Source organism: Octopus bimaculoides, chromosome 20 (assembly GCF_046866305.1).
Source record: "Octopus bimaculoides isolate indiv1 chromosome 20, ASM4686630v1, whole genome shotgun sequence".
Taxonomy (NCBI): Eukaryota; Metazoa; Mollusca; class Cephalopoda; order Octopoda; family Octopodidae; genus Octopus; species Octopus bimaculoides.
The window spans coordinates 47,358,178-47,370,677 of NC_142947.1; the positions used below are offsets into that span (position 1 = coordinate 47,358,178).

General features: G+C 41.7%; 1 protein-coding gene across 1 annotated transcript in view; it reads right to left on the bottom strand.

Annotated features, from left to right (window-relative positions):
- Positions 1 to 45: 45 nt before the first annotated feature.
- The window catches only part of LOC106874352 (protein NEDD1), a 20,727-nt gene continuing 8,272 nt past the window's right edge, over positions 46 to 12,500 (bottom strand). The window contains exons 2-13 of the mRNA XM_014922056.3: positions 10,642 to 10,739; positions 10,146 to 10,262; positions 9,333 to 9,473; positions 8,938 to 9,164; positions 8,389 to 8,569; positions 7,223 to 7,316; positions 6,343 to 6,399; positions 5,718 to 5,848; positions 4,745 to 4,793; positions 3,303 to 3,637; positions 2,288 to 2,587; positions 46 to 588 (exon numbers count right to left, since the gene is read on the bottom strand). Coding sequence (XP_014777542.1) covers positions 481 to 588; positions 2,288 to 2,587; positions 3,303 to 3,637; positions 4,745 to 4,793; positions 5,718 to 5,848; positions 6,343 to 6,399; positions 7,223 to 7,316; positions 8,389 to 8,569; positions 8,938 to 9,164; positions 9,333 to 9,473; positions 10,146 to 10,262; positions 10,642 to 10,739 — 1,838 coding nt within the window. The 3' untranslated portion in view covers positions 46 to 480. The remainder of the gene's footprint in view (positions 589 to 2,287; positions 2,588 to 3,302; positions 3,638 to 4,744; positions 4,794 to 5,717; positions 5,849 to 6,342; positions 6,400 to 7,222; positions 7,317 to 8,388; positions 8,570 to 8,937; positions 9,165 to 9,332; positions 9,474 to 10,145; positions 10,263 to 10,641; positions 10,740 to 12,500) is intronic.

Sequence of the window (12,500 nt, forward strand, 5' to 3'; positions counted from 1 at the left end):
GGAGTCCATGCGTCTACACCATACAAAAAATAATAATAATAATAATAATAATGATAATGCTTTCTTTATTAATCAAAATAATAATAACAATCATCATAGATTTTAACATAGGCACAAAGCCTGGAGTTTGAGAGAGGGGTACAGTTGATTAAGTTATCCCACAGTATTTCACTGGTACTTTGTTTTAACACTGGGAGGATAAAAAGCAATGCTGACCTTGGCTGAATCTGAACCGAGATATTAACATAGGTATATACACAGATATTATAGACACTCTCTCTAAAATATATATTTTTAAATATATGTATATATATATATACATACACACACACACACACACACACACACACACACATATGTATAATCATTTATATAACAATGAAAACTGCACAGTATATTTACATGGTGACTTGGTAAGCTATTTAGTAATTTATACAGTGACTCAGTAATTTAGACAGTCACCTGCATTTACAAAATGAATCAGTAGTTTTTCCTCAGCTGTTTATTTTCTAGTTTCAGCTGTTGATTTTCAGCAATCAGATCTTTGACAAGAGACAGATGTTGCTGGAGTCCATTAAAAATCTCGACCTGAAAGAACAGGAAAGAATAAAAGAAACAATCAATATTTTAATAGGTGTCATGAGGTGGTGGAAGGAAGAGATAAGTTATTCCAACTGGAACAGAGAGAGGTGCTAGAGTGATATTGATATATATATATCAATCCTGGACAGGGGAAGAGATGCTTCATTTAGTACCTAAGAATAGGAGTGGTTTACGTAAGGGTTTATTATATGCTACCAGTACCTTCCTAATAAACCATCCATTGTACCATACCAAGGCTTCCTCAGTAACTTCACCAATAAGGACATCCATAAGACCTGATACATTCCAAACTTTCCCCAGTGCCTATCAGGTACATGTACCTCATTGATATGGCCATCCATAGCATCGATACATTCTTCAATGAATATGATGTATCAGTCCCACACCAATAAGGCCATCCATAGTATTGATATTTTCCAACTTTCAAAAGTGTTTATGAAGTACAGGTAACTCATCAATATGGCCCTCCAGGAGACCTACCATCTCTAAGTCTATTGTTTGCAATAAAGACTGCAAACAAACAGGAAACAACTTCTATCTCATTCCAGGGTGAAAAACTAGAGGTAGTCGATAGCTTCCGCTATCTGGGCGACCAAGTTAGTAGTGGGGGTGGGTGCGCTGAAAGTGTAGCTGCTAGAATAAGAATAGCCTGGGCAAAGTTTAGAGAGCTCTTACCCCTGCTGGCGACAAAGGGACTCTCACTCAGAGTAAAAGGCAGACTGTATGACGCATGCGTACGAACAACCATGCTACATGGCAGTGAAACATGGGCTGTAACTGCTGAGGACATACGTAAGCTCGCAAGGAATGAAGCCAGTATGCTCCGTTGGATGTGTAATGTCAATGTGAATACCCGTCAGAGTGTAAGTATCTTGAGAGAAAAGCTGAACATTAGAAGCATCAGTTGTGGCGTGCAAGAGAGACGATTGCGCTGGTATGGACATGTGGTGAGAATGGAGGAGGATAGCTGCGTGAAAAAGTGCCACACCCTAACAGTTGAGGGAACCCGTGGAAGAGGTAGGCCCAGGAAGACCTGGGCTGAGGTGGTGAGGCAAGACCTTCGTACATTGGGCCTCACCGAGGCGATGACTACGGACCGAGACCTTTGGAAATGGGCTGTGCGTGAGAAGACCCGGCAAGCCAAGTAAGATCGTTGCCAGTGCCCCTGGACTGGTTCTTGTGCGGGTGGCACATGAGATGCACCATTTTGAGCGTGGCCGTTGCCAGTACCGCCTGACTGGCTCCTGTAGGATTTTCGAGCGAGATCGTTGCCAGTGCCCCTGGACTGGCTTGTGCGGGTGGCACATAAAAGACACCATTTCGAGCGTGGCCGTTTTCGTGCGGGTGACACGTAAAAGCACCCACTACACTCTCTGAGTGGTTGGCGTTAGGAAGGGCATCCAGCTGTAGAAACTCTGCCAAATCAGACTGGAGCCTGGTGTTGCCATCCGGTTTCACCAGTCCTCAGTCAAATCGTCCAACCCATGCTAGCATGGAAAGCGGACGTTAAACGATGATGATGATGATGATGATTCTGCCCAGCTCGCTAACAATTCTGCCAGCTTGCTATCTTAAAATAATAATAATAATAATAGTAGTAGTAGTAGTAGTAGTAATGTTTTCTTTATTGCCAACAAGGGCCGAAGGCATTGGGGACCACATGAAAAATAAGACATCAAGGTACCTTTTGTTGTTGCATCATGCGCAGAACATTCATCTGCATACAGAGGAAATCGTTGTGGATGTTGTCTGTGAATACTTCCATTGCATCGTAGACAACACTGTGCAGCAGCTTAAAAGAGACCGAGTTAGACGATGGAATGTTAGGTGCAGCTGCAGCAGTTGCAGCAGTGGTCATGGTGGGAGCAACCGATTCTGTTGCAGTTGTTGCTGTTAGTGGTATGGAGTGGATCTGGCTGGGTGCAGTGGTTGCTGAAGGTGCAGCTTTCTGCATGACAATTTCAACAGTGACAGGGGTGGATACCTGGATAAAGACAGACAGACAGACACAATGAAGTTAGTAAATGAAGTGTTGAGAAGGTGGAGGAAGAGGAGAACAACAATATGGGTGTCAACTTCCTCTACAGAGTGAATGTATGAGTATGTGTGTGTGTGTGTGTGTGTGTGTGTGTGTGTGTGTGTGTATGAGTTTGTGAGGCCAAGAGTGTATTTCCCCCATGGCTTCACATGTGGGCATTGTTTATTTGCAGTCCTCCTTGAAAGCACATGTAGGTTGTTCAAGAGACAGGGATGCAAAGGAGAGGGGTGATTATCACCTTTGCTTGGAAACTGGATTGGTGTTAGAAAGGGCATCCAGCTGTAGAAACCTTGCCAAAACAGATATCTGCAGCCTGGTGCTGCCCTTTGGCTTGCCTGTTCCTACCAAGCCATCCAACCCATGCTAGCAGGGAAGACGGACATTCAGTGATGATGATATATTTATCATCATCATCATCATAGTTTTAATGTCCACTTGTCCATGCTAGTATGATGAGTTTGATGAAACTTGTTGAGGCAGATCTTCTAAATGTTCTACTTGTAGCCATGCTGAAATTCTTTCCAAACAACATAATAAATACCCACCAAGAGTTCTTAGAGGAATAAACAACACAACAATCAGACATTTCTTCCATGGCAGAAAGAGAAAAAAAACCGAAGCCAGAAAGAAACGGCAGATGCAAGGGAAAAGATGATCTTACCTTTGTGTTTGTTGTCATTGTTGGTGACATCCCGCTGCTGCTGGATGCTGTCCCCTGGCTATTAAAAGTCTCTGTTGGGGAGACCAGGTCCCTGACATCCCAATTTCTTCTGTTCATTAAAGAAGACTTACGTGACGTGACCGGTGTGATGTGATGGACGTCCATCTCCAACACGGGCTGAGGAGATTGTTTGTTTAGCAGGGCCGCTTGGGCACTGCTGCTGCCCTGGGTTCCAAGGTCTGCTTTTCTGTGGACCATTGAGGTGAAGTCAAATGGTGATTGCAGCTGAGCTGAAGTGAAAGCAGAGCCGGCAGCAGAGGGGTTGGTGGGTCTACCTGAAAAGGGTGAGAACGGGGGGAAAACGATTAAGGAAGAGGGATTCAGAGGAAATATAAGATTGAGGGAAGGGAACAGGGGAGAGAGAGAGAGAGAGAGAGAGAGAGAGATTAGATGAAAGGGTATCATCATCATCATCTAACGTCCATCTTTGATGGTGACATGGCTTAGATGGTCCAACAGGATCCAACAAACTAGAGGACTTCATTGAACTCCAGAGCCTACTTTGACATGGCATAGTTTCTACAGCTGAATGTCCTTCTTAATGCCAACTACTTTTTCATAGCACCAGCTCCAGTGAGGTTCCACAGTAACTCACAAGAGAAAAGCAAACCCTCATCAGTAGAGAGGTGGGTGGTGACTTTATACCACATGTTGAGAAGTTAAGGTTTGTTAAAGGAACAGAAACAAGTGCCCTGCTGGAGGAAAGGTACACTGCTGCCCTCTAGGGAGAAATAGCAAAAAGAAGAATGTCCCTTGGTTTTTAAGAACCTAATTGCTTAACCTTCTTGTTATCATATTTCTGGGGAAATACACAGTCTTTGTTTCAATTTAGTAAATTAACCCTGTCATTATTGATTTGATGCCTGGAACATAAATTAACATGAAACTTTGATGGAAGATTTTAACTTTGGTCACTTTAAAACAGGAAGTTTGTTATCACAGAACCAGGAGTGTTCTCAGACAGGCAAGAACCTAGAGATGGTTTTGTTGCACAACAGATGAGAGAGGTATGTTCTCCTGGCTCAGACAGCAGTCAATGATAAATGATGTCTCTACACAACACTGATAGTTGTGAATAAGTGAGGCAGGGTCTCTTGGCTCTGACCCCAGTTAATTACAGGTTAAATCTTCAGATAATGCTGAGGGGTAAACAAAGAGTTTTACATGAAACACACTTTGTAATATCTGCCGTGTATTTGAACCTGAGCTCTCTTGATTGGTTGTAGCATGCCATAGGAAGTCGGCTGTTATTTTCTACAAAGTATTTGAGAGAGGGAGAGGGGGAGAGAGAGGAGAAAGGGGGATAGAGGACGGGGGGGGAGGTGTAGTAGAAAAAGATGACAGGGAGAAGAGAAAACACAAAATATTCTGATGGATCTTACCTGAGTCTTTGGAAGGTGAAGCTGGACTGTCAGTGGGTAAATGTGAGAGCTGTGGAGGAGAGAATGGACAATGATGATGGCCCAAATTATTTCAACACAAAAATACATCATCACACTGGCCATACACAATATCAATGCTAATATACTATCTTGAAGACAGCAGGTTTATACTAGAATATATATACACATACATTTGTACACATAGGCAAACACACACACACGCGTGTGTGTGCATACACTACAAACAACATCATCATCATCATCATCATCGTTTAATGTCTGTTTTCTATGCTGGCATGGGTTGGACGGTTTGCCAGGAGCTGGCAAACCAAGGAACTGTCCAGACTTCAATTGCTTGTTGTAGCATGGTTTCTATGGCTGGATGCCCTTCCTTACGTGTTTATTACATCAAAAGTTGACAGTGTGCTCCAGTTTGGGCTTTCATGAATCATCAAAAGCCCATCATGGGGTGAAACTCAGTTCAGACCACAAATAAATTCAGCTTTACAGTATTTATTCTGGATCTCTGCACTTTGAGTTCAAATTCCACCAAGTTCAACTTTGCCTTTTGTTTTCTTGGGATCAGTAAAATAGAAGAGCAGTTGAGGGCAATGAACTGACCAGATCGGCAGAGCATCAGACAAGATGCCTTGTGGCATCTTTTTTTCAGCTCTTTTATATTTTGGGTTCAAATTCTGCCAGGTGGCTGGGCTAATCTTATGATGACATGAGTAAAACCTATTCATCCCACATTTGACCAGTAAGGTCAAGAATGTATGCAACCAGCACAACTATGCAAGCAACAGCAGGTTGAGGTTTTCGTGCAGCATCGGATCGACTAGTTTGGTTGTATTTTTAGTGACCCCTAGATAATTTATCTGCTGCTCTAACAACACCCCTACCTAACTTTGATAGATAACAATATCAATAACATTTTGAGACAGATCAATAAATTATTAGAAAAGTCACTGACCTGGAGGGAGGTTTCTGCAAATGATGGCCACAAGAGGCTGATATCAGAGGTGTTACTCTGGTTGCAACTGATGTCTGATGGGATAAAACTGGCGTTTGCACTTGCAGGAGAAAACAGGCCCAATGCATCAACTGTAGTGAAGACACAGGTGTTAGTTATACATCATAGTTATGCATGTTGTTGCTGTTATTAATATACGAGAGTGAGTCAAAAAGTAATGCCATTTTGTTTAGGACAAGTATAATTACCAACACAGGAACATGTATCATACATCAAAATGAAGCTGGTCCTCTGTGGATCACATCCCTACTTCTCAACATGGTCACCATTTCTCTCAATAGCAATGTTCCACCTTAGAATGAGAGCATGTATCCCTGCCCCGTAAAATTCTGTTGACTGTTCTTTGAGCCATTTCTTCACTACAGTTTCCACTTCCTCGTCACTAGACTATCATCTCTTCGGCCCCATGAAAGAGGGTTTGAGGGGTAAACATTATTCCAGTGACTTGGAAGTGAAAACGACACACACAAACAAGAACAGCCAAGCATACAAGTAAAACACACGTATACATGCAAGCAACCATACACACACACAAAGAGAAAGAGTGAAACAAAGTGATACGCACCGTTTCGTTGATCATTTACGGCTGATGAAGAATGAGACAAATCAGGAGTGACACAAACTGAAACGATACAACAACAACAACAACAACATTAGAACATTGAAAGTGTCTTAGTTATGTTCCTGGTTCCAATCCTATTGAGGTAAACTTTACTTTTCCTCCCTCCACGGTCAATAAAATAAAGAACCTGCCAAAGTACCTGGAACAATGTAAACCAACTAACCTTCCCCACCACCACCAAAATTCCAAGACTTGTGTCTATATTAGAAACAACAGCAGTAGATTGGTGGATTTGAGAGGACGTCGGACTAAATACCTTGTTGCAGCTCTTTAGTTCCCGAGTTCAAATCCAGCCAAAGTCAACTTTTCATTTTATCCTTCTAGGGGTTGATAAAATAAAGTATGAGGCGAGCAGAGAGGTTGAGGGTTCTCATCTAACAAACCCTTCAGGCCTCCTTATACAGTGTTTTACTTCAACACACAAGCACATTATATATATATATATATACATGCACACATTGCGAAGGTGAGTTGAGTTTATGATTGTTACATCATGGGTTCAATTCCTAACCTTGGCAGTGTGCTGTGTCCTTGAACAAGACATTTCATTTTAAATTGCTTCAGCCAACACAGCTAAAGTTGGGTCCCAGTGACAGCTGGGATGAGGAGAGGGCAATTAACTTTGCAACAGACTGGGGCCCTTTTTGGGGAGTTTTCTACTTTCTATGACTTACTGCCCCAGACACTGAGATGAGCTCCCTGGCTTTATGGGACGGCAGGGTCTACACAGATAAACACACACACACTGACAAACATCTCCAGTTTGCATGTGTGGTTATACTAGACTCTCCACTTGTCTTCGTAAATTACTGACTGCACTTACCTGGCTGTGATGTAACTTCTGCCACTTCGGGTGATGTAGTAGTAGGCATGTTGGCACTGAGGTTGAAGCTTCCAGATGAAAACCTATCATGATTCTGGAATAGAATCAGGCATATATATATATACATACACATATACATGCACATATATGCATAAATATGCACACACACACACATGCATAATGGTGATGATGTTGAGATTCCTTGTTGACATTATAGCTGATAGTTCTGCATTTAAAAATACAATAAAAAAAACAGTTGGTGACAGGAAGAGCATCCTGTAGTAAAATCCTGTCTCAAAAACTCCTTGTCCAACCCAAGCTAGCATGATGGAAAGCAGACATTAAACAAACAACTGAACCTACACACACTGAACTTCCAACAGGTCAAACAACCCCATAGCCTCCTTATGTCGTACATTGTTTATTTCAGTCCTCCATTCCACCCAATGGTGCAGCTGCCAGAATATTCTGGTCTCTTTTATAACATTGTCATTATCGTGATGTCCTGTTTTTTTTACCAAATTTGCATGGATAGGACGAGTCCTCTCCAACTTTGCCACTTGTCGCACATCGTCAGATCAGATTGGAGCCTGGTGCAGCCTTCTGGTTTGCCAGTCCTCAGTCAAACCGTCCAACCCATGCCAGCATGGAAGGTGGACGTTAAACGATGATGATGATGATGACATATGTAACTGGCACTCTGTCGGTTATGATGATGACTATACCAGTTGATCCGATGAGTGGAACAGCCTGCTTTGTGTTAATTAATGTCTAAGGGGCTGAACACCCTAGACACATGTACCCTTAACATAGTTGCTTTCAGGGAGATTCAATGTGACCAAGACTGGTCCTTTGAATTACAACTCATTTTTGCCAGCCGAGTGGACTGGAGCAATGTGATATAAAGTGCCTGGCTGAAGGACACAACAGGCCACTGGGAATTGAACACACGACACCCTGACCACTAAGTCTTCTTTTTCAGCTAACACATTCACTCAGCAGAAGAGACTTGGCTAAGGCACTGTGCAGTGAAATTGAACTCAGAACCACATGGTTGCAGAGTAAACTTGTTAACCATTCAGCCACTGCCATTTCTGTACTGATGATGACTGTGGTGGTGGTGGTGAGTGACTGAAGCAAAGCCAAGGATAAAGAAAGACAATTACCTTTCGGAACTTGACACAAGAGATGGCAGATTTGTGGGCAGATTCCTTGCAGACGAGGGCGGACTTCATTGAGCGTCGATCAAACACATAGAGGGAGCCTTGCTTGCTTCCCACACAGATCAAATCTCCACAGACATCGACACAGGTCAGAGCTGACTTCACGGACGTCACAGATATCGCACTACAATGGAAACAAAACAGCGTCAGAAGGAGTTCAAAGTTTACTTGGATCCAGAGGCAAGGCAGATATTTCTGTCTGCCTCAGTTGATCTAGATGGCAAAAGGGTTCACCCACCCTAAATGAGTGAAGGGCAGGCCATACGTCTGTAGAAATGATTTAATGGGAAAAGCCATGGCATCTTTGCTAATATCAACCAATTCCAGTCACATGACATTGGTTGACCGTGAGGTTAAAAGTCAAAGATTCTGATCCCAGGTGTTATGAAATAAAATTGAACTCAAAGTCCATACTTGTGCCAAAGTTCCAGTTGCAGACCACGGCTGGGTGGAATAATTCAACACAAACAATAAAAGTGTGCTTTTACTTACTTAAAGGCAGAACTGTCAAAGAGGGCCAGTTCTCCGTCCAGTCCAACACTGGCAAGAATTTGTTTGTCTTGGAAAAACGACAGACCTGTTGCTGATGCTGAATGAATTTGGTTGGCTGAGTGTAAGAGTTTAGCACGACCTGCATCCCAGATATTAATGGCTCCATCAGCAGACACGGAACCAAGAACTGAGGCCTTGTGTGGTGAATAGCAGAGGTCGTTGATAGCCTTTAAAGGAAAAATATACAAAAATAAAGAAAGTCAAGAGGAAGGAAGCAAGAAAGGATACAGGAAATACTACATGATGTTATCTACCAAGTAAAAAGTATATTTCTAAATTAATTACGAAATGAAAACTAACAGTGGAGCTTTGTAAGAACTCCCATGATGTCTTACCTGGACTCTTGGTGCCAAAAGAGGAGTAGATGTGTCTCGATATACCATGTTGTTCAGAATTATTTCTCCATTATCCGATCCTGATGCAATATGGCTGCCATTGTCGCTGAACTGGATTGTAGTAACACTGCTGCTGTGACCCTGTTTGCAGAAAAAAAATCTCAGGTTTACCTATACATGCATAAGTGTTACATGTGTGCGTGTGTATGAGGAATGCTGAATGTTTTCATGCACTACCTGCCTGATGAGGAACTCAGACATTCCCATGTCCCTGGCGATGGACCTGATTGACTTAGAAGGATCGTTGTCAATCATGGCCTGGATTTCACCAACAAATTCAGGAATTTTTTTCTTACCAGAATGATCAGAGTGAGTTTTCCAAGCTGCCGTCCCTTTACAATCACCATTAGACTCCTCCAACTCTTTCTGAATCCTTTGCACTGTCCTCACATTGACACCCAAACACTCTGAAATGTCCATACTGGAGCTTCCAGCATGAACACCAAGCAGCACAGCATGTCGTTTCCAAATTTCTGGCAGAGTGAACTGCGTCATGGCGCTGTTTATCTTACAGACAGTGCCCAACTGACCTTACTATACTGTGTAGTCGACAAAATCAAAAACAAACAATGCACAAAATTGAAAATATAAAATGGCAACAATTTACTCATCGCACCCTATATATACATATATATATATATATATATATAGATAGGTAGATAGATAGATAGAGAGAGAGACACGTAGTGTGTGGAGTAGTACAAACAGTCAGAGCAATGTGTGGTATGCCAGTAGTGGTGAAGAGATACTTACTGACAATGTAGTGGTTTGACTTGAACCAGTCAAGTGGTAGACATGTAGCAAGTTGTCTTGACCAGCTGCAGCAATGATTCTGTCCTTTGCTCCTAAGGCAATACACTTCTGACCAACCTGTTGGAAATAAATGAATCAGGAATGTCAGTGTTTGTCACATCACTGATGGATTATCCATGAATGGATAGTCTATGGCAGAATGGTTAGGTTGTTGATATCACTATCATAAGGATCAGTTCAAACTGTTAATCTGTATATCATACTTAAAGCAGATGCACTGTTGAGGGGTCAATATGTGTGACCAACATGCTGGTGTTATCCCAGTATGGCCAAATTATGACTGAAATACATTTCCTTCTCTTTTTGGAGGCAGTATATATGATTGAAGAGCAATTTGGTTGCTATTTCAGGCCAACTACACAGCCACATAGAGGCTTCCTTGTTGGGTGTGATGGGGGGGGGGGGGACTGAAGACTGGGTTATGATTAGTACTTACCATATTTGTGTTCTTCAAGGTTTGTTCAGTGTTAGTGAATTCACCAACGGAACAAAAGAATATGGGTCCATAATTGTTGAACACACCAAGGATGGTAGCTGAGAAGTGGAAGGCAGTCAAGGAACAACAACATGTACATCATTACATATATAATACACACACACACAAGTACTACATTATCATCATCATTATCGTTTAACGTCCGCTTTCCATGCTAGCATGGGTTGGACGATTTGACTGAGGGCCGGTGAACCAGGTGGATACACCAGGCTCCAATCTGATTTGGCAGAGTTTCTACAGCTGGATGCCCTTCCTAATGCCAACCACTTCAAGAGTGTAATATAAGCTGTATACATGTATATAATATAGACACACATGTACACAGTACAATGTACATATATATATATATATATATGACGGGTTTCTTTCAGTTCTCTTCTACCAAATTCACTCTAGCCTGGGGTTATAATAGAAGAAACTTGCCCAAGGTGTCGTGCAGACGGACTGAACCTGGAACCAAACTTCTCAAATATATTTAATAGACTTCTATTTGCATCATACACATACAAGCCCATACATATAAACACATGTATAGATGAAGCAATATTCCCCTGGGTCCAGCTGCTCCTCATCTTAACATCATCGTCCCCACCCCTTCGAGCTGACTCTGCAGCATCAATTAAGGACACAGTCTGGGTTTTAACAGGAGGTTCTCTTTCAATAAATTACATGAGATTCTAGAATTTAGGGGGCAGCGGAGGTGAAAGGGGCCTGGGAGTCAGGGTGTGAAAATTGATTTGATTTATACTGGCAAATAAAAAGTACTGCAAAGCTGTCATCTGTTGGCAGGCTGCGGATGAGTGTGTGTGTGTGTGTGTGTATTCAACAGACCTGTATGCAGCATGACAGAAAAAAAGTGGATGGTAAAATTCTAATAATGATGTGTGTATGTGTACATATATACATTTATACACACATATGCAGAGAGAGATGAGAGATGAGAGAGAGAGAGAGAAGTTCATGCACATGTAAATCTAATGATGAAAACCAATATATATTTAACATACAAAACTCTTGTAAATGCAGTGTAATACACACATTAAGTTATGTATATATACAAACACACACACACACTATGTATAAGTATATAGAGACAAACAGACAGATGGAAGACACAAGTAAGATACACTGTAGATATAGACAAGGTGAACAGACTAAGGTAAGTACACATTCAACAGTCTATGAATGTGTGTGTGTGAGTGTGTGTATAATGAATAGACATGTATATACATATATGTGTACATACATATATATATATACACTGTGTGTGTGTATATATATGTGTATATATATATACACACACACACTATATATATACAGACACAGACTATATATATACAGACACACACATAAATAGACTGAGAACCTTTTTACTCTGTTAGTTTCCTCTTTCCCCTCTTTCTGTTCGTATTCAAATTTGTTTAGAATAAAAGTGAAATCTAATACATAGCCCCAGACCCCATCTTTCCCCACTCTCCGTGCCACAATCCAGCACCCCCTACAGTCTCCCACCACCTCTTACATACAAGCCTTACTTAACTACCTTACCGAAGCTAGTAAGAACACAAGAGAAATGCAAAAATAAAGGCAGGAAGAAGGCAAGAAGCGGGCTGCCTGCCCCATGGATACAGAAATCCTACATCATTTCGTAAAGATGACAGATGTTAATGTAAACATAACAAAGCATTTATGAGCTTGGCGCCACCAAAGTGTGAGTGAGACATTTTGGAGATTGGAATATAGGATATGTAAAGGATAAAGTAAGACATGAACCTAGACTGTGATATATATATATATAT